This window comes from Onychostruthus taczanowskii, unplaced genomic scaffold (genome assembly GCF_017590055.1).
Source record: "Onychostruthus taczanowskii isolate IOZ18803 unplaced genomic scaffold, ASM1759005v1 scaffold17, whole genome shotgun sequence".
NCBI classification, from domain to species: Eukaryota; Metazoa; Chordata; class Aves; order Passeriformes; family Passeridae; genus Onychostruthus; species Onychostruthus taczanowskii.
Window position 1 is genome coordinate 9,326,800 of NW_024498906.1, and position 22,595 is coordinate 9,349,394.

General features: G+C 48.8%; 1 protein-coding gene across 7 annotated transcripts; it reads left to right on the top strand.

Moving 5' to 3' along the window:
- Nucleotides 1-200: 200 nt before the first annotated feature.
- On the top strand, nucleotides 201-17,568 carry NYX (nyctalopin). Of its 7 annotated transcripts, none has more exons than XM_041399806.1 (6): nucleotides 201-5,342; nucleotides 5,877-6,795; nucleotides 10,360-10,426; nucleotides 10,570-10,662; nucleotides 10,794-10,894; nucleotides 14,431-17,568. In XM_041399806.1, exons 4-6 carry the CDS (start codon nucleotides 10,592-10,594, stop codon nucleotides 15,828-15,830), a joined length of 1,572 nt encoding a protein of 523 aa, XP_041255740.1. In that variant the 5' UTR covers nucleotides 201-5,342; nucleotides 5,877-6,795; nucleotides 10,360-10,426; nucleotides 10,570-10,591; the 3' UTR covers nucleotides 15,831-17,568. The 7 variants fall into 7 exon arrangements, with proteins under 7 accessions (XP_041255740.1, XP_041255745.1, XP_041255739.1 ...); XM_041399811.1 differs by having other exon boundaries at nucleotides 10,844-10,919; nucleotides 14,431-17,565; XM_041399805.1 differs by having other exon boundaries at nucleotides 10,360-10,662.
- Nucleotides 17,569-22,595: the final 5,027 nt, after the last annotated feature.

Genomic DNA, 22,595 nt, shown 5'->3' on the forward strand with positions numbered 1-22,595 from the left:
TGGCATTATTTATTCATTTTGCTGCACAGTGTCATGGTTTCAACAGGAGGGGGGGATAGTCCCCTTTTGATCCGTGCTGGCCCATGCCTTCTGTTGGTGGTGGGGAGGTGGTGGGGTGGGTTTGTCTCTCCTGAAGCTTGTGTGCTGGCCCATGCCTTCTGATGGTGGGGCACTCCTCTAGGGGAGGTGGTGGGGTGGGTTTGTCTCTCCTGAAGCTTGGGGCTACTGCTTGTGGGGCTGCTGCTCACCAGGCAAGCACTGAAAAAGCTGCTGCTTGTCCAGCCCGGGGCTGGTGTCTGATGGGCAGGGTTTGCTGTGCTGCACAGTTTGTCCTTGCACGCTCCCAGGGCAGGAAAGGCTCAGTTCAGGCTGCTGTGGGACACAGCTCGGAGCACCTGCTGGGGAGGCTGCAGGGCTGGGCTCCCTGCGGAAATCAGGGCTGTGAGCAGTGTCCCAGCCATGCCTGGCAGGGGCTGCTTGGACTGGGCTGCTTGGTCACGCACAGGCAGGATGGACAAAAGGCAAACACCCCGCAGACTTTGTCATGGAAAAGTGATAGGCACATTCCCGGCTTGAATAAATAAAATGTTTAGATCTCTTTCAGATGCTGCCTAGGACTCACAAAACAGTCCTGATCAAACATTCAGGCCCAGAACCTCGAGGGTGCTTCAGCATCTGTGCTGCTGACATTCCCTGGCATACTCTTAACCCTTTTTAGGTCTCTCAAGTGTGAGTAGAGCCACTCAAACACAGGTGCTGCTGCCTGGCACAGCCCCAGAGCTGCAGGTGAGGGTCTCAGGCAAGGTGTGTCCAGATCTGGGCTTTGCTAGCACAAGCCAACCTCCCTGTACTGTGTCAGTGCCCTGGCTGCTCATCCTGTTCCCAGGGGATGCTGCTGCCCATTGAGTTGTGTGTTCTCTTCTTGTCCCCACCCTGAGCTCAGGCCTGGTGCTGTAGCCCTTCAGCTGGAGACTCTCAAGCACCCACAGCCAGCTTGAGGCACTGGTAGGGTCCCCCAGACTCGATGGGATGCTCTGTCAAGGCACCCACTGAGCATCTTCCCCAAATAATGGTCTGAGAGCATCCCAGCTTGGTGCTTTCATTCATTGCTTCCACAGCCCACTCTTTATTTTGCAAATTTTGAACTGCACTGATTGCAGCACAAGCAGCAGAGTTTCCCTATCCAAGGGAAGCATTTCTGTGACACTGCTGAGTCCATTGCTCTGGTGAGAGAGAGACTGTAGAGGCTGTCACCAAGGGCACCTCAGTGAATGCTCAGAGTGCCAAGGACAGAGAGAGGATGTTTTGGATGTCCCAGAGGTGCTGCCCTATGTGGCCCAGCAGCTCCTTCCCTCTCCCACACCCTCATGTACCAAATGTGTCTCCCCTGTACAGCCCAGTAAGGCTCAGGGAAGTGTGAAAGTGCTGCTAACATCAAAGGGAAATAAAAATCATAGTGAGAAATTCTGGGTGGAGCACAGGTTTTCAAGGGCTGTTGTATCTTGCAGAGCCCTGGTGTGATTTATTTTTAGTGCTGAATATCTGGCCCTCCATCTCATTTCCCACACGTGTTGTTTGCCCCCTCATTTATTTGTTTCCCACCATACAAGGAGGGCAGACACTCTCTACTCTCTGTTATAACTCAAATTGGGCACGGTAGCTCCAACAGCTTGTTGAAACACACTCGTGGCTAGAGCCCAGCTGTTGTGGCACAGCTTCTCTGACAGGAGCACAGAGGGTTTTCCCCACCTGCCTGCAGGCTCCTGTGAGCCCAACACAGCCTGCATCCCTGGATGCAACCCAGAAATGGCTAAGGGATGAGCAGGCTGTGGTGCTGCTGCTGTCAAGCTTGCAGGAGGGGAGCTTTCCCTTCCAGCTGCCAGTTGCTAGGTTTGGGGCTCAGCACTGATCCCATCCAGGAGTGTCCATCTTTGGCTTTCCCTGCTGCAGAGGAGCTGCATCCTCTGCCACCATCAATTCGATGTCTCAGGAAAAGGTGCTGAGCTCCTTGTCCCTCAGGTAACGAGGCCTTCTGCAGGTGGCAGGAAGCAGAGGCTTTTGCATGAGCAGAAGTGCTGTACTTCTGTGGTCCATAAATACACCCCAGTGTGGGGGATCTGCTCTCTTTGCCGTGTCATGGCTGTGGGGGCTTTTTTTGGCAACACCCAGGGTTGGCATGGAGGAGGAGGTGTCAGCAGCCCATAAAAGCACAAGCAGGGAAGGAGTGGGAAGCAGAATGTGTGGGTGTAAATGTGAGCTTATCTCCTGCAGTGGCTGTTCCCCTGCCACCCCCAAGCTCTGCTAGCTTTAATCATCTTAGAGCTGTGCAAAAACTCTGCATAGGTCAGGTGCAGGATGTTTGAGCAGCTGCATTGCTGAGCTGGAGGATCTAAACCCCTTGCACTTGGGCTTTGTGGAGGTGGCAGACAGCTCCCAGTGGCCACAGCTCCTGACCCCAGGGCAGCTCCTGACCCCAGTGACTGCTCCATCCCCCTCTGGTGTGTCCTGGAGCAATGATGTGTTTCACATCTGGGCTTGATATATTCAGAGAATGCACGGCCACTGCATATTCAGTAAGGCATGATAAGTTCATTTAACAAATCTTCCAGATCATCTGTGAGTGTACACTGCTCTAACCTCCTGTTTAATGTGCTGGTGATTGTGGTATTGAAGTTTATTCCTGATCTGCTGCTTTCTCCTTTCCTGCCTGCTTTGACAGAAAACAGAATTCTATTTTAGATCTATACCAGGTAATTATGTTTGCTTGGCATGTTGCAGTGCTCCTTGTTACATTGCATTCAGAAGTGTTAGGCAGGCAGGGGAAAGTGCCATGACAGGTGGAGTAAAATCACATTGCAGCCCAGCTGTAGCCCCCCAGGTCCCTTCCTCCGAGAGTCCCAGGGCTTGTGGTTCATTCTCCCAAGTATTTGACCTGGCTACAGAGCAGGATCCTGACATAAATGCCTGAGTTAAGCAGAGACAGGTAAAGTGATGAATCTCGCCCAAATATTGACTCTATACAGGTGGGAGAAGGTGGCACAGATCCTCTCCTGGAGGTGGGAGAGATGAATTACCAGGAGGTAAATAAAGTGTCTGCTGAGTCCTGGGAGGGCTCTTGGCTTGGATAACTTATGGCCTGTTGTGCCTTTACTGCAGAAAGGCTGTTTCAAAAGGTGTTTGCAGAGCTGTGTGCAAGTTCATTGTGCACATTTTATGTGGCTGGAGGAGCTTTATCAGGATGAATGGATCCATGAGCACAAAGGGGAAATTAAGCAGGACTCCCTGCCACGTCCTTGCCTTTCTGTGTGCACTGTGCAGGCTTCCCATGAGATCACAAGGAACTGCAGGAGCCCTGCCTTGGGCAGCAGCCTGTGGGAAACATGGCACAGGGACTTCAGCAGGACATGAGCAGCTCCCTGTCCCTGTCCTGGCTGTGGGAGTGGGAGCTCCAGACAAAATTTACTAGAGAAACCCTGTCACCGAGTCACAAGGTGCAGAGAGGACCCCCTTGCTTTTTAAACTTCTCAGAGAGGAGCCTGAAGGTGTCTGGATGCAATCTTAGCCTCAGACTGTCAACAATCCAAATAACTTTGACCTTCAGGATTTAAAGATGGCAAATCAGATATGTTTATATAAAACAAATTATTTATTATGACAAATGATTAGACAAAAGATCCTAACCAGAATTACTAACTACACAGAATAAAAGCTGAAACTACTGATAGTTATGTAGTATAACATAGTGCACTAAATTAATGCAATTGTATTAAAAGTAGCAAAAAGAAACATTGATGTAATTCACCACGCCAACACTGAGAGTGGACAGGTCTCTTTCTCTTAACATTGAGGAGTAACCTTGAGGGGTGTCCCCACTCAAGGGAGAATCTCCACACACTGTTCAAAAGCGGTATCTCAGAAGAACCTCTTGTATGGAAAGTGGACTGGATTTTGAGAATGTAAAGGAGCTGTCAGTCATATCTTGCAGGCCAGTTTAGCAGCTTATCTGCCAAAGATTTGCCTTGCTGTCGGGATGCTGATTTGGGCTTGGTGTGCCTGACAGAGTTTCAGCTGAATTCAACACCAAAACAGCACCTAGGACCCCTCTCAATCCACCCTGACAGATTTGCAAATAGGACATTGTCCACTGAGTTCTTGACCACATTCCAGGTCAAAGCATGCGGGGCCATGGGGGGAAAGCATCCTGCCACAATTCCACAGGATAGAAATGACCCCACAGATGGGCTGGAGCAGAGCAGAGCTGCTCCCCAGCTGCTGGGAAATGCAGCAGGAGCCCACACTCTCCCAGGGCTCCCTGGCTGTGCGTGCCCACATCACTGCCACCCTCAGGTGGCACCATCAGCAGGGAGGGCAGGCTGAAGGTCCAGGTGCTGCCAGCCTTGGGTATCCCCATCTGCTGTGTGACATGGGAGCAGCAGCTGCTCCTGGGGTGCACTCTGGACACTAGTGATGCCCTGATGCACAGAAGGGCTGCTGGAAGGCAGGAGGGAGGGCAGGGCTCCCCTCACCCTGCAGAGGAAGATGATGCAGCCCTGTTCAGGCTTCAACAGCAGTGGTTTTTCCCGAACAGAGAATCCTGAGCACAGCTGGCCGCTTTTAGTCAAGGCCAAGAGTCACAGAGGGGATGTGGGAAACATGGATCCAAGTCCCTCTTCAGTTTTAATTAATACAGATCTGAGCCCAGCTTCCCTTCCCTTCTCCAAGACTGCTCTGGGTATTGTGGAGAGTTACCAGCAGCCCAAATGATGTTGTTTTTCAGCACTGCATCCATACACGTCCTGCAGTGGGAAGCAGGAACTTGTTTCCCTGGCAAACACCCAGCCCCTCACTGCTCCTTTCTTGCTGGAAATGTTACTGTTTGATTGGCATGAGAGAGACATGAAACCACATCTGCAGGATGGGCTGGGAGAGGCCTTGTGAGCTGTAAAATCCAGTGGCGTGGACAGACTTGGAGAGGATCTCTGTCCTGCTCTTACCAAGCAGCGGAAGAATTTGACCTTGATGGAGGCCATGCCCCGGGCTCCTTGTCCTCTTTGTGTGGGGTCTGTGTGATGTCTTACAGGGCTGCTGGCAGAGGTTTGGGCTGACAGATGAGTGCACTGGCCCGTAGATTGCTGTGCACTGCATCTGCTTCAGGCTGCCTACCCTAGAGTGTGCTGTTCCCTTTCAGAAATGCTCCTGCTGCAGCTGCAGCTCCTGAGCCACTCCTGCAGCACGGCTTGGCCTTCAGGCACCACCTGGGCTGGGACTGAGGTCTGGTGTCCAGCTTGACCCTCTCTTCTTCTTGCTGTTTTAGTGGCTTTAATTCGTCACTTTCCACATGGGTAAGTGGCTTTTTGGTGGCTATTTCTTGCCAAGTGCTGCTGCTGGCTGCCTTGTCTCATCCACAGACCAGGTGGTGAAAATTCCTCCTGCAGGATTGCTCCTGCAGGCAGCTGCTGTGCCCTTGGGGTGGGTTTGGGCATCGTGAGGTGCTCTCAGTCCACAGTCAGATGTCCATGAGGAACGTGTCCCCACTCAGACCACTCTGTGATGGCAGCCCATGTGTGTGCAGCCTCATCCACAGACCAGGTGGTGAAGATTCCTCCTGCAGGCAGCTGCTGTGCCCTTGGGCTGGGTTTGGGCATCGTGAGGTGCTCTCAGTCCACAGTCAGATGTCCATGAGGAACGTGTCCCCACTCAGACCACTCTGTGATGGCAGCCCATGTGTGTGCAGCAGGGTCATGGCTCAGGGGGGATGGTGCTGTGAGCTTGGGACCCTCCTTGCTGAGCATACACAGGGAGAACCTCATGGGGGGAGCCACACGAGCAGCTCTTCTGTCCAAGGGGTGTCTTGAAATGGTGTTGTTGTTCTGCAGGGCTGGGAGCAGGAGAAGGCAGGCTGGCAAGGACATGGCACAGCACCCTGAGGGGGCTGAGCCTGCTGTGAGGGAGAACTGGAGCTTAATGCCTGGGCAAAGTTTGGTGGCCTCAGTCTACACAAAAATGAAACCCCTGCCTGCAGATGGAAATCTGTCCTCTCTTCTGAGCAAGGGTGAGCTCTTCAGCTACTTGCTCTTGGAGTCCTGGTTTGCTCCTCAGCTGCTTCTGCATCTCCTGTGGGCAGCCACACCACGCGTGCACCAAGTGCTATTTCTGGTGGCGGTGCAGGCTGTGCTGCAGCTGCAAACCCCAGCACAGCCACACTGCTCCATCCTGTCTGCTCACAGCTCTGTGATCCTACCACAGGGCACATCCTCCCTGCCCCAAACTCACCCCAGCCGGGGCTGTGTGTGACCATCCTGTGTGCAAGCTGCTCCCGCAGGCAGTGCTGACAACAGGAGCTCTGCAGGGAAATGCTGAGGCTGTTCCTCCAAAGGTCACCCTGGTGATTACGAGCACAGGAAAGGCTCAGATGTGTGACAAAGCTGTGGCTGTGAGATGAGGGGAAGCGTGCACTGTGACTGCTGTTACAGGAGCTCAGGAAACCAAAGCCTGTGGAAGGAGGAGGGGCTCGGGCGCTCTGTGGCACGAGGACCTCACCCCCAGCACTGGTCCCATGGATGCAAGCAGCTGGTAGGGATAAAAACCAGGGCAGTGAAGATGTTCAGCCACCAGAGTCAGGCAGCAGCTCTGCTCCTTCACTGCCCTGGGAAGGCAGCACTTGGCTGGAAGCGTTGGGATGTGCAATGCTTGTGTTCCAGCTGATCCAGCACTGGTGTCGTCAAAGCTGCATGGCTGTCTTGCCATCCTGTCAGAGAACGTGAGCCCTGCTGAGGGCCATGGTGGTGCCCACAGGTAAGTGGCTAAAGCGGATGAGATGAGAGCTGTCACCTCCAGTTAGGTAAAATTAGTCCCACCAGCTGTTCTTGGACAAATTTGGAAAATAACAGGAATATTTTAATATACAAGAAGCAGTCCCCAGTGATAATTTAAAATAATATCATTGTATATTAGAGATAGGAGCTACCTACAGGTCCTTAAGTCATTATCACATGAAATGCCCCTGGCCATGAAGACATGGACTTTTAGAAGCAATCTTTTCTCCGAGTCTACACAGGATTGTCCTGCAAGGCAGACTTGTCCTCACTGCCAGCTGGTGAAGCTGTGCCAAAGTTTATGTCCCCACAGCACACACCTCTGGAGCAGAGCAGGCTTCTTCAATCAGGACTCAATTCTCCAAATTCTTTTGGTAGAAGATCAGACAAAAAAAGCCATTGTTTTTTTTTCAGTGGCAGCATGTCTCTGCATCTTTAGTCTTGCCTCCACTGCTCTCTTGACCTCTGGCTTCTCTGACTTCCCAGAGATTAAAAAGAGCAGGATAGATCATGAGAAGAAACGTTTGGTGGCAAAAAAATTTAACAGCAGAGAGCTGCAGTAGCACAGTCTGTAGCTTCTCACTGTACTTCCAGCCTGGCAGCCACAGCAGTTTCCCAACACTGAGCATCTCCAGTGTGCCCTACCCTCAGCATAAATCATGCTCTAAATAATACTGAGGTATGGTTTAGTGCCCAAGTTTGTTTCTTTAGAGAATACATGCTGGTCTCCTTTATGTACACTCTGGTGTTTAAGCTTTCCTACCTAAGATGACAACAAACTTCTCCTTTTCAGGCCTCTTTCTCCCATTGTCATGCCCTTTCGGGGCCAAGGGTTATCAGGAAATGAGTCAGGAGTCACCAGAAGTTCACGAGGTCACTAGGTGCCCTGCTTGGTGCACCTGCAGTGCCCTGCTGAAGCCACTCACAGGGCAATGCTCCCTGACTTTCCTAGAAACTGGGACCTCAACTGCCTCCCAATCCCATCTCCCCAGCCTGCCCCCAGCACATGCTGAGCTGTGCTCTGTGCCAGGGGCTGGAGCTGTGCAAGGCTGCTGCCCATGGATGGTGCTCACAGTGCTGTGAGCTGTGGAACTGCTGCTGCTCTGGGCAGGCAGGAGCTCTGGGGTGCCAGCGTGGTGTGGCTGCTGAGGCTGGGGCTGGGAGGGCTCATGATGGGGCAGGAATGGGCTCTTCCAGCTGTGTGGCCTCCAGCCACAGTAGGAAATGCAGAGTGGGGCTGGGCTGGCTGCAGTCACTGCCCTGTGTGTGTGGGGTGGACGCTGATGGCACAGCTGCTGTCAGAAGCTCCTGCAGGAGCAAATGCTGTCTGTGCAGGTCTCTGGTGGGGCTGCCTGCTGCAGCAGCTCTCTCAGAGGTGTTCCCTGCCTGCCTTCCTCCAGCTGCTGCTGCAGCTGGCTTTGGCAGTGTCACCTCATCCGCACGTGGCTGCTGATTGCTCAGTAGGCACCTACTGCCACTGCCCCCTGCTCCAAAGGGGCTGCTGAGGTGCTCACAGTTTATCAAACCCACCAGTCCCCAAACCATCAGCCCCCAGCCACCTGCTGTGCATAACAGAGGGTCCCAGTGCCCTTTATTTGGAATTGTGTCGGTCCTGCAAGCTGCTCCTCTGAGGGAGGTGGTTCTGCTGACCACAGAAACACTTCCCAGGGCTCAGTGGTCCTTCATGTCCCATCCCTCCAGCCCTTATATGTGCACATGGAAAAAGACCAGTGAGGCACAGGAGAGCCCCAACATCTCACAGAAATGTGAGATTCTGTGGTGCAGACCAGCCCCTCCTCGTTCCCTGAGAGCAGGTTTAGTGTTGCTGTGTAAACCCAGCTGCAGGTCTAATCCCTGGGGAGCTGCCAGCTGCTCAGACACCAGTTTGTCCCCAAATCCCACACACTCTCCTCGCCCTCTGCCTTCCCCCTTGCCAATAGCATGTGTGCACCTGGGGAGAGACATTCCTGGCATCCCTGATAAGGCCGTTGCAAATACTGGGGAAGAAAGAAGTGGGAATAGCACTTTCTCCTCCTCTCCTCTCAGTTTCTTCATGGCTGTAAGGTCAGTGATCTCCTTTCTGTGGTCAGGGAGGTTGTGGCTTCCTGGTATTCCCATGGGAATCAGGGCTTCCAGGGCAGACATCAGCTGCTTCAGCATTGGTGAGGACCCAGCTGGTGCTGGTTCTGTCACCACAAGGTCTCCAGCAGCTTCAGCTCTGTGCTGGAGGCTGCAATGTGCCCATCTATGGCTTTGCAAATCTCTTTCCTCCTCTGCAAAACAGCGCTGTGCAAAGCACTGAAGAGCAAAGCTGGAGGGTTTATTACAGCAGGTGGTGGGGAAAGGCTTAAAATCTAAAATTCAGCTAAAATCTGTGCTCTATGGGTCACCCCCTGCCCTCCAGCCTGCCCCCAGCACAGCCTGCTTACAGACTGTTGGGACAGACAAATTTCCTGAGGTGCCAGCCAGATGCCTTAAGACTGAGGGAAAGCCAAACCAAAATAAACCTGGTGTAGCTGGGTGCTTTAATTTGCAGGAAGAGCTGTGCAGCAGCAGGCTGAATCTTTCTTGTTGCATCAAGCATAAATTCATCAGGTATTCCATTTCCTGGAAAAAAAAATAAAGCCGAATAATTCACTTGGAAATAAAGAGTGGAGCTATTTTTCCCTCTGACATGGTGAATGCAATTACCTAAGGCATGGGAGGCTGAGATAACTCACTGATTCAGCCCCCACTCTCCAAAGAAACCATCATCATTCTGTCAGAAAAGGCTTTAAACTCCAATTCACATCCTGAATGCTAAAACATCACCACATACAGAAGCTGTCCTTATGATTTCCATGCACCAGCTGCTGCATCATAAGGAAAACACACTCATAGACAGGTCTGAATTTATTATTGTCAAGGCCATATACACAGTGCAAGTTCCCTGTGTTTGCTGTCAGCTGCTGCATCACAAGGAAAACACATCATAAACAGGTCTGAATTTATTATTGTCAAGGCCATATACACAGTGCAAGTTCCCTGTGTTTGCTGACCCTTTTTCCCATGCTGTTGGTGTCTCCTTGTCCATCAGGAGCAATTCCTAGTGAAGCAAAGCCCACTGGCACCCTGTTAGTAGTGTGTGAGCCACGCTGGTGCTGGGAAAATGTGCATGGGGGTTGAGAATCTTGGGCTGTGTCTGTTTGGAAAGCTCAATGCAGGCAAGCCATAAACCTGTGATTGCCCCCAAATTTAATTCCATTTAGGCAGCACTCTCCCACCTCTTCTGCCATTACATAATGGGGAGCAGAGTAATGACTTTCAGCAATATTGTTTGAGTGGCAGCAGTCCAATTCTGGACTGTATTTTTTTTTTAATGGTGGGGGGAGAGCAGGTTGGCAGAGGGGAGAAAGCATCCGTTTGGTTCGTCTGCAATCCCTGTTTCGCTTCGGGAGCTTTAGAGGACAGACACATTCTTCCATCTCCGCTAATCCTCCTCTGATACAGAGGATTTTCCTGCCATTAAATGATAGCTTGTGAGAAAAAAATGCCAACTTTTCAGAGACTGACTCGTATGGCTAAGGGCAGCCTCATGAGCAGGAGGGAGGACACAGCCACTGCCTGGCCAGGTAAGCAACGCATCCGGGTGATTTCTGTTGGGAATTTTGGTTCCCACTATTTGATGCTAAGCTGGTTACACTCCTCTGTACCAGCACCTATTTCCTGGGGATAGAGCCAGTCCCTTACTGTTGATGATCCTTTCCCACCTCAGATGAAAGGAATCTGCCTTTGGCATGGCTTGTGGGAAGGACGCAGATGAGCTCCTGAAAAGCAGTGGCACAAAGCTGCAGGATTCCCCGAGAAGGTCAGTGGTGGAAGAAAGATACTCACCAGGAAGGTGCTGGGGACTTCTTCAGTTTGAAAGTGTGTGAGAGAAGAGTGTTTTCCTTCATCTTCCTTTCTAAACATAGATCTTTTTGTGGAAAAATGATGCAGGGAAATGACAGAGGATGAGACCCGTCTCTATTCTTCCTGTGTGCTTTTAGATCCCTTAAGTTTACTTGCCAGACCTGAAATGCCACTGGAGAATAATCAAGGTAATGTTTGCCATCGTTCTAAATGGTGAGTATACTCTTATTATGCATTATCCAGTAGTGGATTAGACAGATCATTTGGAAAGGTGGTGGCTAAATATTCAATTAGTTACAATCATTGTCTCTTTACCCTTCTTAAGAATCTGCAACATTTCTTTTTTGTTTCTTTTCCTTTGGTCTCTCTCACTCTTTTTTCCTAAATACTGAGTTACTGTAGTATTTAAAAGAGTGAAAGATATCATCCATAGAAGGAATTTTTTTTATTCTTTAATGTCACAAATGTTTTTGACCTTACTGCTCTATTTCACCCTTTTGCTCAAACACACATCTCATTTGAGTGCTCAAATGTGTCACTGAGGGGCTGAAAGCTTCCAGTGCTGCCATTTTTTAGAGAAGGGGAAGGAGTGAGGTGGGAAAGATGGGAATGTTTCAGGCTATGTTAATCAGAGGAGATCTCGCCAACGGGGAAGAGCTGATCTCTTTTTCCTTGCACAACAGCTCTCCAAGGGTTTGGTAAGGTTCATTGGAAGATTTTTCTCAACTTTCTTGCCAGGGGAAAGAGGGGAAATTGCCCACAAAGGCTGCATTGCTGAGGGGTTTCTCTGAGCTCCAGTTTTCTCATTGGATGGTCCTCACACTCTTGCTGTCCATGTCCCACACATTGCAAAGATGCACTTGTAAAAAGAGATCTTAGAAGCCTGCTGTGAAATGCCACTAGCAGAAGACCCAGATTTGGCACCTGTGTATAATGAAAACAGGCTGGATATGGCTGGGGGGCAGACATTTCCTTTATTGAGTGATTAGAGGAGAAGCAGGGTGGGGAAGGAGGGGATCTGATTATCAGCAGGCTCATTCCTACACTGCCCACCATGTGCACAGCAGTGGGTGGAGGTCTGCTCTGAAGGCCAGGGATGGGACTGAGCTTGGGTAGCTGGAGCTAAACATGGATCTTGCTCAGGACAGCCTCACCTATAGGACAGCCTCTGCACAAATGCCCCTCTGGATGTCACCCTGAACCCACACAAGGCTCCCTACCAGCAGCAACCCTAGCATCCATGATTTTCCAGACAACCACCTGCAGTCAGACATTTGGGAACAGGCAAATCTTTAATCTGTCTGGCCCTCAGTTTATGTAACTCCTAACAAAAACAACATATGCCCCTGTTGGCACGCAGAGGATGGACTGGTGCAGAGGGGAGCAAACGAGGCAGCCCCTGGGCAGGCTGCACAAAGAAAGAGCAATCTGAGACCAGCTTCTTGTCCTTAAACTCCAGCTGTTGTCAGGAGGATTGAAGGGGACTTTCCTTTAGCTGTTGCTGTTAGATAAGGGCATGGGAAAAAGAGGAAGAGCAGACAAACAAAATGACAACCTGTCTAAAATACTTTCCACCTCCCAGAGTCCTTCACTATCATTTATCCTTGAAGTGATGTTGTTTTGCTAATTCTCCAGTCACAATAGTGTGCCCAGGCATGATGAGACCTGAATTTTGATGAAGAGGCCACAGCTCATCCTTTTGTCATGCTCTCTGTGTATTTAAATGCCTTTCCTACATGCAATAACCAGAATGGTTTGAACAGACCCAGGCTCCAGGGCAGCTCCTGGGTTGATGCCCTTCAGCAGGGCCTTGCCCAACAACTGGTTTTGCAAGTCTCTTTTACACAGGCAGTGTAAAGTCCTAAATACAGCCCCATGCATGTTGTCTTTAGAAAGGATGGAGGAAAGGCAGAGCAATCGTAGCCCAAACTGTCTTTTGTCCTGTACATTAAAGCCTTAAGGACTTCAAAAATAAAACTTGATGCTTGCTGAAGCTGATGCTTCTTGGCATATCACCTCACAAGTCTGTTTTATTAAAAATGCCCATGAGAATACAGCTGTAGAGGGCAATCCCTGTCCTGCAAACCACAGGGAGAGGCAGCCCAGCTGCTGGGAGTTTCCCCTCTGGACACTCAGCAGGAGTATGGAGGAACCCCTCCTGATCCCAGCAGCCCAATAATAGAGGTGGCTGTTGGTAAATCTCTTGGTATCTCATGTTTTGCTGAAAAAAAAAAAGAAAAGGGTTATGTTTGTATGGCAGCTGATAAACTGCAGCAGAAAACCATTTTGCAGCACCATTTCATGTTTATGACTACATGGAGATCGCTGGTGTGGCTGCTCATTTTGTGGAGGAGAAGGAAGGGTGTGTCCGGGAGAGCAATTAGGAAAACTGCCTTCAGTTCTTCCTCTCTAATGAGTTTATAATCATGGAATCAGAGAAAGGAAGGGACCTAAAAGATCATCTCATTCCAAGCCCCCTGTCAAGAGCAGGGACACCTTCACTAGACCAGGTTTCTCAGAGGTTCATCCAGCCTGGCCTTGAGCGCTGCCAGCGTTGGGGCATCCACAGCTTCTCTGGGTGTCCTGTGCCAATGCCTCACCACCCTCACTGTAAAGAATTTCTTCCATATATCTAACCTAATTTTTTCTCTCTTTCAGAGGGGAAAAGCATTTTGCAGTAAAAAAATAGGAGTTTTCAGATTTTTTTTGACTGGATGTTTTTTCCCTGCAAAACCCCTGTCTGTGGAGGCTGATGTCTGAGTCCTTTTGCTCCCTTTTGTTCTTCTCTCATTTCTCCCAAGAGCCTTCTTCTCTTCCTTGTTGTTCACCCACGTGTGTGGGACTAACCTGGGAGGAAACAACCTCCCATGTCAGGCTGATAAAGGACAAAGTGGCTGCTCCCATCAAACATAAGGCACTATGGTGACTTTTGAGAATTGGCAAAGCAGCAAAAACTGTGCTGGAAATGCAGAGTTTCTCATCTATGATGAGATCATGAAGCCAGCAGTTGAACAATATATCTTAGTTTGTTTTCACTCACACTGTCATAGCAGTACACAGTGGGAATGTGTTTTCAAACACTGCATTTAATCTCCTTGAGAGCTGAGTTTCCCTTCCAGTGCTGCACCAGCTCATGGCTCTGGTGGAGAAAGAAAAGAAAAGAAAGAAAAGAAGGAAAAAAAGAAAAAGAAAAGAAAAGAAAAGAAAAGAAAAGAAAGAAAGAAAGAAAGAAAGAAAGAAAGAAAGAAAGAAAGAAAATTTGACAAATTTTGGGCAAATAATTGATCTCCCCTGCCCACTGTCAGACTCAGGATATACTGCCATCCCCTTTTCCACACCCAGGAATGCTGTAACCCACCCACAGCTGCTGTCCTTCAATGCATTTCTGCCTACTCCCTGGCCAACCCATGTCCCCATCAGGCAGCAGAGAGAGCCCAAAAGAGACACTTGAGAAATACTGAATTCTAGGTGAGCCCCGTCCTGGGGAGAGGAATTAATCAGAGGTTATGTTCTAGGTGACATACATCCTCAGCAGGTTTAGAAAGTCCAGGAGATCTTTAGAAATTTTACACAAGAGCTCCTCAGTCAGCACTGGTGTACAGGTGGCAATTAGCTGGGCTGAAGGGGAGGAAAAGAGAGTGCAATTTCTTTTTACCGCTCTGACTAATTAATTTGCTAACGATGCATTCTTTTCTCTCCTGCCCTTCCTCTGTGGGGATGGCAGTGATCCTTTGGGTCCCACAGGCGCATGGGGTGTGGGCCTGCGTGCGCTCCTGCCCTCCCAGCTGCGTGTGCACCCCGGAGAGGAGCTGCTCCGTGCTCTGCGACCGCGCCGGGCTGGGGCAGATCCCCAGCGAGTTCCCCTGCGAAGCCTCCTCCATCAACCTGGATAAAAACAGCATCAAGTTCCTGTCTGAGAGGGCCTTCGGGACGCTGCCTTCCCTCAAATCCCTGTCACTCAACCACAACAACATCTCCTTCATCACGCCGGGCGCGTTCAAGGGGCTGCCCAGCCTGACGGAGCTGAAGATGGCCCACAACGAGTACATTCGCTATCTGCACACTCGGACCTTCACCGCGCTCCGGCGCCTCGTGAGGCTGGACCTGGCCGACTGCAACCTCTTCAACATCCCAGACAGGATCTTCATCGAGCTGCCTTCTCTGCAGGAGCTGTTCTGCTTCCAGAACAACTTCCGAAGGATCCCGGGCGCCATCAGGGGCATGGAGAACTTGACCCATGTGTACCTGGAGAGAAACAGGATCGAAGCGGTGGCCTATAACTCCCTGCAGGGCCTGACCAAGCTGAAATACCTGAATCTGCAGGACAACAAGATAAATGTCATCCACGAGCGAGCTTTTCAGGGCTGTCAGAGGATGGAGTACCTGTACCTGAATGACAACTTGATCAGTGAGCTTCCAGAAAACTCTTTTGATGGCCTGAGGCGCCTGAAGATGCTCAACCTGGGGGGGAATTTTCTCAGGAACATTTCCAACACCTGGTTCCGGGACTTGGGGGAGCTGGAGTTCCTCTACCTGGACCGCAACAGGATCAGCTACATCGAGGAAGGGGCTTTTGAGAACCTCACCAGCCTGGTGGCCCTGCACTTGAACAGCAACAACCTGACGACACTGCCCTTCTCCGTGTTCGAGCCCGTGTACTTCCTGGGGCGGCTGTACCTCTTCCGCAACCCCTGGGAGTGCGACTGCCGCATCGAGTGGCTCAAGGAGTGGATGGAGAACTACAGGCTGGTCAGGGATATTCCGTGTGCCTCCCCCTCCTCCGTGGCTGGGGTTGATCTGACGGACGTGCTCTTCGAGAGGTCTCCCGAAGGTTACTGTCTCGATCCGGAGGAGCTGAACATCACGTCCGAGCGGCCGACCCCAAGCGAGGAGCCTTGGTCCACCACGGAGAGCAAGTTCAACAGCCTTATCTCCAAACTCTTGCTCCAAATGGGCCTTCCCGAAGAGGTGGCAAATGCCACTGAAGTGTACAGTAACAGCACGCAGCCGGACGGACAGACTGAAGGGGTTTCTTCTGGCGTGGGGGAGGACAGAGCTGAGGCTGACTCCTCTTCCTTGTACCCCCCAGCACTTTTGACAGCGATTGTTCTGCTGTGCAAATAGTCCAAGGGCTGGATGGAGCAGGAGTTCTGCTCAAGTGTTTAGACCCTGCACCTACTTAGTCATCAGAGAAAAGTTTTATTTTGGGCTTCTGATATGTAAAGGGCTCCAAACTCTTCCAGGCTGGGTTTGTTGGATCTGGCTCCAGATTCCCCTGGGAGCTGGTGAGATCCGGGTCCCACTCTGGGTGACAAACCTGCCCTGTGGGTGTCCCAGAGCTTCCTGGCTACCCACAGGGAGATGAGCAGCACTATGATTGTGCCTGGAGATGTGTGATGTTCTGCTGGGAAAGGAGGGAAGAGGGCTCTGTCTGTGGGGTGTTTGTCCCTCAGGCCAGCTTGAGAGAGCAAGATGTTCCATGGTGACTCAGCTTCATGAGAGAGCAAGATGAGGCTGCAAAACTGGGCCCCTCTTCACGTCCTGACAGACACCCACACCCACGGCAGATGCTGCTGAACAACAGGAAATTATTCCTGATTTCCGCCAGTGGGTGCAGGAGGGAGCAGGGCAGTCCTGGACAACGTCCAGGGATGCCGCAGGAAATGTACAGGCCTCATGGAAACATCCAGGGAACACGTACAGGCCTCATGGAGACATCCAGGGAACACGTACAGGCCTCATGGAGACATCCAGGGAACATGTACAGGCCTCATGGAAACTTCCAGGGAACATGTACAGGCCTCATGGAGACATCCAGGGAACACGTACAGGCCTCATGGAACCATCCAGGGAACACGTACAGGCCTCATGGAGACATCCAGGGAACACGTACAGGCCTCATGGAGACATCCAGGGAACATGTACAGGCCTCTTGGAAACGAGGAAAGTGCCTGGGGGGACACCTGCCCATTCCACATCTGGAATGGGCACAGTATTTTGGCTGTGACCACAGGCAGGATTTTGATCCTTTCTCCCCCCCTGTTATTCTGATACTGGTGCAGGAGAGCCAGATGGAGCCGTGTTTTTCCCAACATTCTTCTCTGAGGCAAAGCTACTTAACCTACTTATTCCCATAATTTCAATGTGTTTAATTTTTCAGTGAATATATTGCTTCAAGGAATACTTATTTTTAAATTTGTAGATTGTTTCATGGCATGGCAGCAGGGGCAGAGCATGGTGATGATGAATGCAACAAGGCCCTATGAAATATTTTGTATTTCCACCATAATATGTATCTTGTAGTGTTTCATATTATGCCATATTGATAATTTTCTTTTATATAACATCTTAAGTGTTTTATCTTTGAACTTCTCAACACCAGCTGCTAATATGACCAGAAAAAATGATGTTTTATGTATCAAAGCATATTAATAAAATAATTTGATATTTTACTCACAAAAATAAATGAACTGCTCAAACCTAGGTTTTGGGGTTTTTTTGAGATCCTTGAACAACTCTGGTTAGATTTTTTTGTAGGCTACTCAAATGGGTGCACATGAGTGTCCTTTCATGGCCTAGAGCAAATGGCAAGCTATTTATTGCAACATAAGTACTTTCACTTAGAGCCTGACTGTGCTTATGTTTGTGTTAAGCAGCAGCACTTGAAAATATAAGTGACTATATAGAGATACATTTCTGTCCAAAAAGATCTACTGCTTTCTAATTAGTGCCAGAGATTTCCAGAGGAAAGCTGAGTCCAGGGAAAACCAAGCTTGCAATGGCTTCTCAGTTATCTGTAGCTCGACCACAGTTTCCCCAGGGAATCAAAATGCCAGATGGTTTGATAAATGCCTATTTGACCTGTTCCGTGAACTAAATTCAATGAGTTTGGATTTCCAGGCTATTTATGAATCCATTAATCTTCTTAAGTGCTAAATTCATCTGAGTATTATAAGAGGCTGTTTTTCAAACCTAGTCCAGCCTGGTGCTGTAGAGGCATATTAGGTTAAGGATGCCTTTACAGGAGCACTGTTTCATCCTGTCAGGGGAGGTTTATCAATAGGCCTGGCACAGATGTAGGACACAAATGACTGTATTTCACTTTCTATAAGTACAGACACCTCATGAGTGAATTGTTTTTATAACCCACATGTTCATTTTCCATGGTGGGGCACAATAAAGCTGAAGATCACCTTCCTGTGCAATTGCTGAGTGGCTTTCAAGTTAACCAGTGCTTCAAAGGTGCTCCTGCTTTATCTTCAAGATGCAGATCTGAATGTGAAGCGTCTTAAAATGTTGGTTTTAGCAGAGATTGTGCTGTCAGGTGATGGGCAAGAGGGCTGTACATTGTACTCAGCTGTGTGACAGCAGGGACACTGACCTTGGGGCTGATGGTTTAAGTGTCTCTTGTGTTCAGACACCTGCCTGGCCCAGAGAGCTTTCCCTGTGCTGCTCTGACACAGCCTGGAGAGTGCTGGCTGACCTTGTGCTGGGTGTAATGTCTTCATCTTCCCTGCAGGAACTGGGACAGACTCCGTGCTCTCCTGCTCTGAAATCCTGCTCTGAGCTGAGAGATCAGTAATGTGTGTTTCCAGGGACACAGAGCAGCTGGCACATGGCATTCCAAGTGGATTGGGAAAGGTCTGTGAGCCTGTGGTTGCTTTCTTCTCTACTCTGTGTTGCTCATTCCTTGAGGAGACACTAGAACTAGAACTGCCTACTTCATTCTTTCATGATTCTTGTTCCTAAACTCTTAGCAAATGGCTTGTTTCTCTGATTACTCGGGCAGGTGACAACTCATAATTACATTTTGTTGGAAAAATAGTTTGTTTATTTTTCTTTATTTTCTTAGACCAGACTCTCTCCGCAAAATTGTGCTTCAGCTGGTAAACCTGAACCAGCTGTTGGTTACAAGTCCATGGCTCAGAGTCCCTTCCCAAATCAATGCTGTTTTCAAAATCTGTCCCTGGACTGGGACACCTCCAAAGATGCCAAACCTTTGTCTGTTTGGAATAACTGCAAATCTTTTTCAGCAAAGTGGTGCTCCCAGTCCTGCCCTCAGCATGAGGTGCTGAGATTTAGTCTGAAGCAGTGGGAAGGGATGTGAGCTGCCTGGAGTTAGGATACACCTTCTGACCAAAGATTATTCAGAGAGCTGGTGTTCCCAGGCACCTGAGGTCTGGGAGAAGGCAATTTGTTTTAATGTGTGGTACCTGGTGACACTGCAGTGCTCTGCACTGGTGCAACTGGTTTTCATGCTTTACAAGAGTTACTGTTGGAGCAGAGGGGGAAGTTGTCAATGTAAATAGAGGAAACAAACAATTTGATTTTTGGATATAACCTCTGAGTCTCAGAATTCTGTTGCTATGTTGCCCCCTAGGATCATACTCAGTGTTTTAACATGGACACCTTTATGTCCCCTCTATTTTCTTTAAATGTGCAGCTATTGTCAGTAACCCCCTGTGAAATGAAGCTATTGGCTGTTTTGCTTCTCTTGTGGATTATCATATTTTTCTGCTTTGGAAAGAAACATGATGTGCAGGACATGAGGAATCGCTGTCCTTTGCTAGAGAGGCAGCAGCTGCTGGCCAGCCAAAGCTCAGGAACTTCATGGCCACTTTTCAAGGGTGTTGTATTTTGGCTAATTCTTGTCTTCACAACATCTGGCTGATAGCTTTTAAAAAAATTTAGAATTTAATTTATTGGGTTTTCCTTTGATAATTTCTGTGGTCACAAATTCAAGAGGAACCAAATCAACTGAGTTAAATTCCAGAAAATTGGTGTGCCTGCTCTGGAGGATATTAAGCTTTGCAAGAAAATAGCCTGTCATGGTCACTCCTGCTCCAGTGTGAGCTTCAGAAGTCAGAGCTAGTTTGGGTGAGAAAACAGTGATTGTAAATGCCTGCTTTTGCAGAATCAAGGTATGGGATTGCTGCAGAAACACTAAAAATACTGATCCTTCCTCTTCCCCCACCCAAATCTGATAGAGATCGGTGGAGTTTGAAGGATCTGCTGCAATAACCTTCAAAGCAGTTTTAAAAGAACTTTAAAGAAAATACTAACTATGGAATAAAGACCAGAAATTATAATTAAAAAAAAGGTATCACAAGTATTACTGCAAAGAAAAACATATAGCTAATATTTAAAACATAAACCTAAACATGTGCAAGATCAGCACGAAAGTTCCACTTCTCATGGGGCAAGGCTGGTATTTTAAACTCCAATATAAAGATGAATACAGAAAATAGATATCTCTGGACTCCAACACTGGACAGAGAATTATCTATGCCTCTCACCCAAAGCCTGATTTTGTTGACACTGTGGTTACTTGAACCAGTCTGATCTTGTACTCTGTGGTTAGTTTTAGCCTTGAATGGGAGAAGTCAATTTCTTCTGCAGTTCTTCTCAACTTTGACCTTCACCACATCCTTTGACTTTTTTGTACTTCCTTCTTAATCTTTTAAAGGACTGTTTTAGAGTTAATTCTTAACTTGCACATCATAAATCTTATATTCTCAATGAAAAATACTGAGGCATTTCAAAAATACCTAAAACTACCATTTGTTTTTCTGTACACACCTGATGGTTTACTCTTCATGCATATTCTATGTATTTGCCATTTGGATTAACAGCTGATTTCACTTTGTACTTGTTCAGTAAGTTTTGTCCTGTGTCAGGAGCTTCTTGATGTAGCTGGAGGTTTGCAATGAGGCTTGTTCTGCCTCCTCTTGTATTCCACACTCTCCTTTCCATTCCTCCTCTCCTCACCTGCTTGTTTTCCAAGCCAGGACTTGCCTGAGCCCTCACTGTGCTGCTCCAGCAGGACCAGCTGTGATTGGAACTGGGTCACTGCAATGGCCAACACCAACACTGCAAAACCAACACTCAACCCTTCCCTCTTTTTTTTTAATGTTTTTTCCCCCTATTATTTCCCCTAATATTTTGTAAGTCAGGTTGGGCCATAAGTGGGTCATAAACTGGGGATAACTGGAATAAAATGTTATTGTTATATCTGAAAGGGGGGCAAGCTAAATGGGAAGGCTGGTGCTCAATTGCTGCTCAGTTTGCTTAGACCGAGGGCAGACCCACAGGCACAAGGATCTTGAGAAGAGGCTTAGGGAGTTCTTGGGCTTTGTGGGGGCAGATCAGGGGACAAACAAGTAAGCACTGAGCCCCTGGTGAGATGAGGATGTGCTGAACTCACAACAAACTGTGGCATGCAGCCAGGTGTAAAAATATGTGTAAAAATATAAGTGGTTTTACTTCTGGGCTTTTGATGATGAGAACAAGGCTGAGTGCACAGTGCCAGGCTGGGCAAATGTGATAAATCAGTAACAAAGGACAACCAGCTGTGCCCACCTAAATTGGGGTGGAATTGGCAGCAGCAATTCCTCACAGTGCTGAATGATTGTGTGTCAGTGTGCTGTGACAATAAGAAATACATCAGACTCTAAGTGGACAGACACTTTCCTGATGCATGAGACCGGTAAAGAGCCAGAGGGCAAAACACAGAAATAAATGATAAACTTGCAATCAGACAAAGCTGGTCCTACAAAGATTCTTTTGTCTGTGTCTAAAGAACCAGTGAGCAAGCCAGATATCCAGTGCTGCATGGATCATGGGCAATGTGGGACACAATTGACCACAAATTCTAGGGATGGGTGAGACATCTCTGCTCTGTGCCACAGGGCACAATGACCTTCACCAGAGGAACCCCTGAGGATGTGAAGTTGATTTTGATTCACAGAGCTTTTCTCTTTTCCTAAGAGTAGGGCTGGGTTTCTGTGTTCTTGGCTCAGACCTTGTCTGTCTGTGGTGGCTCTCCGGTGATGCTGCCAACCTTTGTGACCAAATCTCACCTGTGGATCTGTGACACCTAAGGGCCAGCCCAGGGCACCCCTTGGCCTAAGGTTAACAGAGCACAGGAGGAATTTATGCCAACACAAAGGAACAAAAATCACCATGGAGCTCTCAAGGATACAGAGCTTATCTTTTTGAGAGGAAATTTTTTTCATTAAATCACTAAAATGGGACAAATCACTGAATGATAGAATGGCTTGGATTGGAAGGGATCTTAGAAATCACCTAGGTCAGGTTTCTCAAAGTCTCAACCAATCTGGCCCTGAACATTTCCAGGGATTGGGCATTCACAACTTCCTTGGGCAACCTGTGCCAGTGCCTCACCACTCTCACAGTAAAGAATTCCTTCCTCAAACCTCATCTAACCCTCCCCTCTTGCAGTTTAAAGCCATTCCCCCTTGTCCTATCACCATATTCTCCTGTAACAAGTCCCTCTCCATCTTTCTTGTAGGTGCCCTTTATGTACTGGAAGGCTACAGTGAGGTCTCCCCTTAAAAAAAGTGTTTGTCAGAAAGAGTTTGGAAAACAAGTGACAAACCAGACAGGAGGGAGATGCAGGTCAGCAGGGGAAGGAGAGTTGCAAGTGGTGTCACACTGGAGAACAGGGTTTAGAAAAACAATGCCCCAAAGCTGTGAACTGGAAATAAACAAAACAAAACAAAAGGGACCTACATCCATCCCACAGACTGCAAGGTCCTGGATTTTAAGGTGTGTGGGCAGCTTCCTTGGCTCAGTGAAGTGCTCCTGGTGAGCATCTATGTTCCCATCTTCCAGCCCTGGGAATTTCTAATCTCTCAGTCTTTGGCCACTGGAGCCACAGAACCACGGAATATTCTGAGTTGGAAGGGAGCGCAGTGGAAGATCTTCCACAGGATGCGGCCTGTGCAGCTCAGTATTGAAAGTGTTATCCAGTGTTATCCACTGAAATCCAGATTTGAACCCCAAAGTTACTGTGATGGGGTGAAATCTCTGATGAAACCCCAAGTCACCTCACATGGACCCTGCCTGCAGTTTCTGCTGGGGGCTGGG

Coding starts and splice junctions, on each gene's coding strand:
- NYX (XM_041399805.1), top strand. CDS start 10,592: ATGGCTTGTGGGAAGGACGCAGATGAGCTCCTGAAAAGCAGTGGCACA. Junction 10,663..10,793: donor CTGCAGGATTCCCCGAGAAG/GTCAGTGGTGGA, acceptor AAAATGATGCAG/GGAAATGACAGAGGATGAGA. Junction 10,895..14,430: donor GCCACTGGAGAATAATCAAG/GTAATGTTTGCC, acceptor TGGGGATGGCAG/TGATCCTTTGGGTCCCACAG.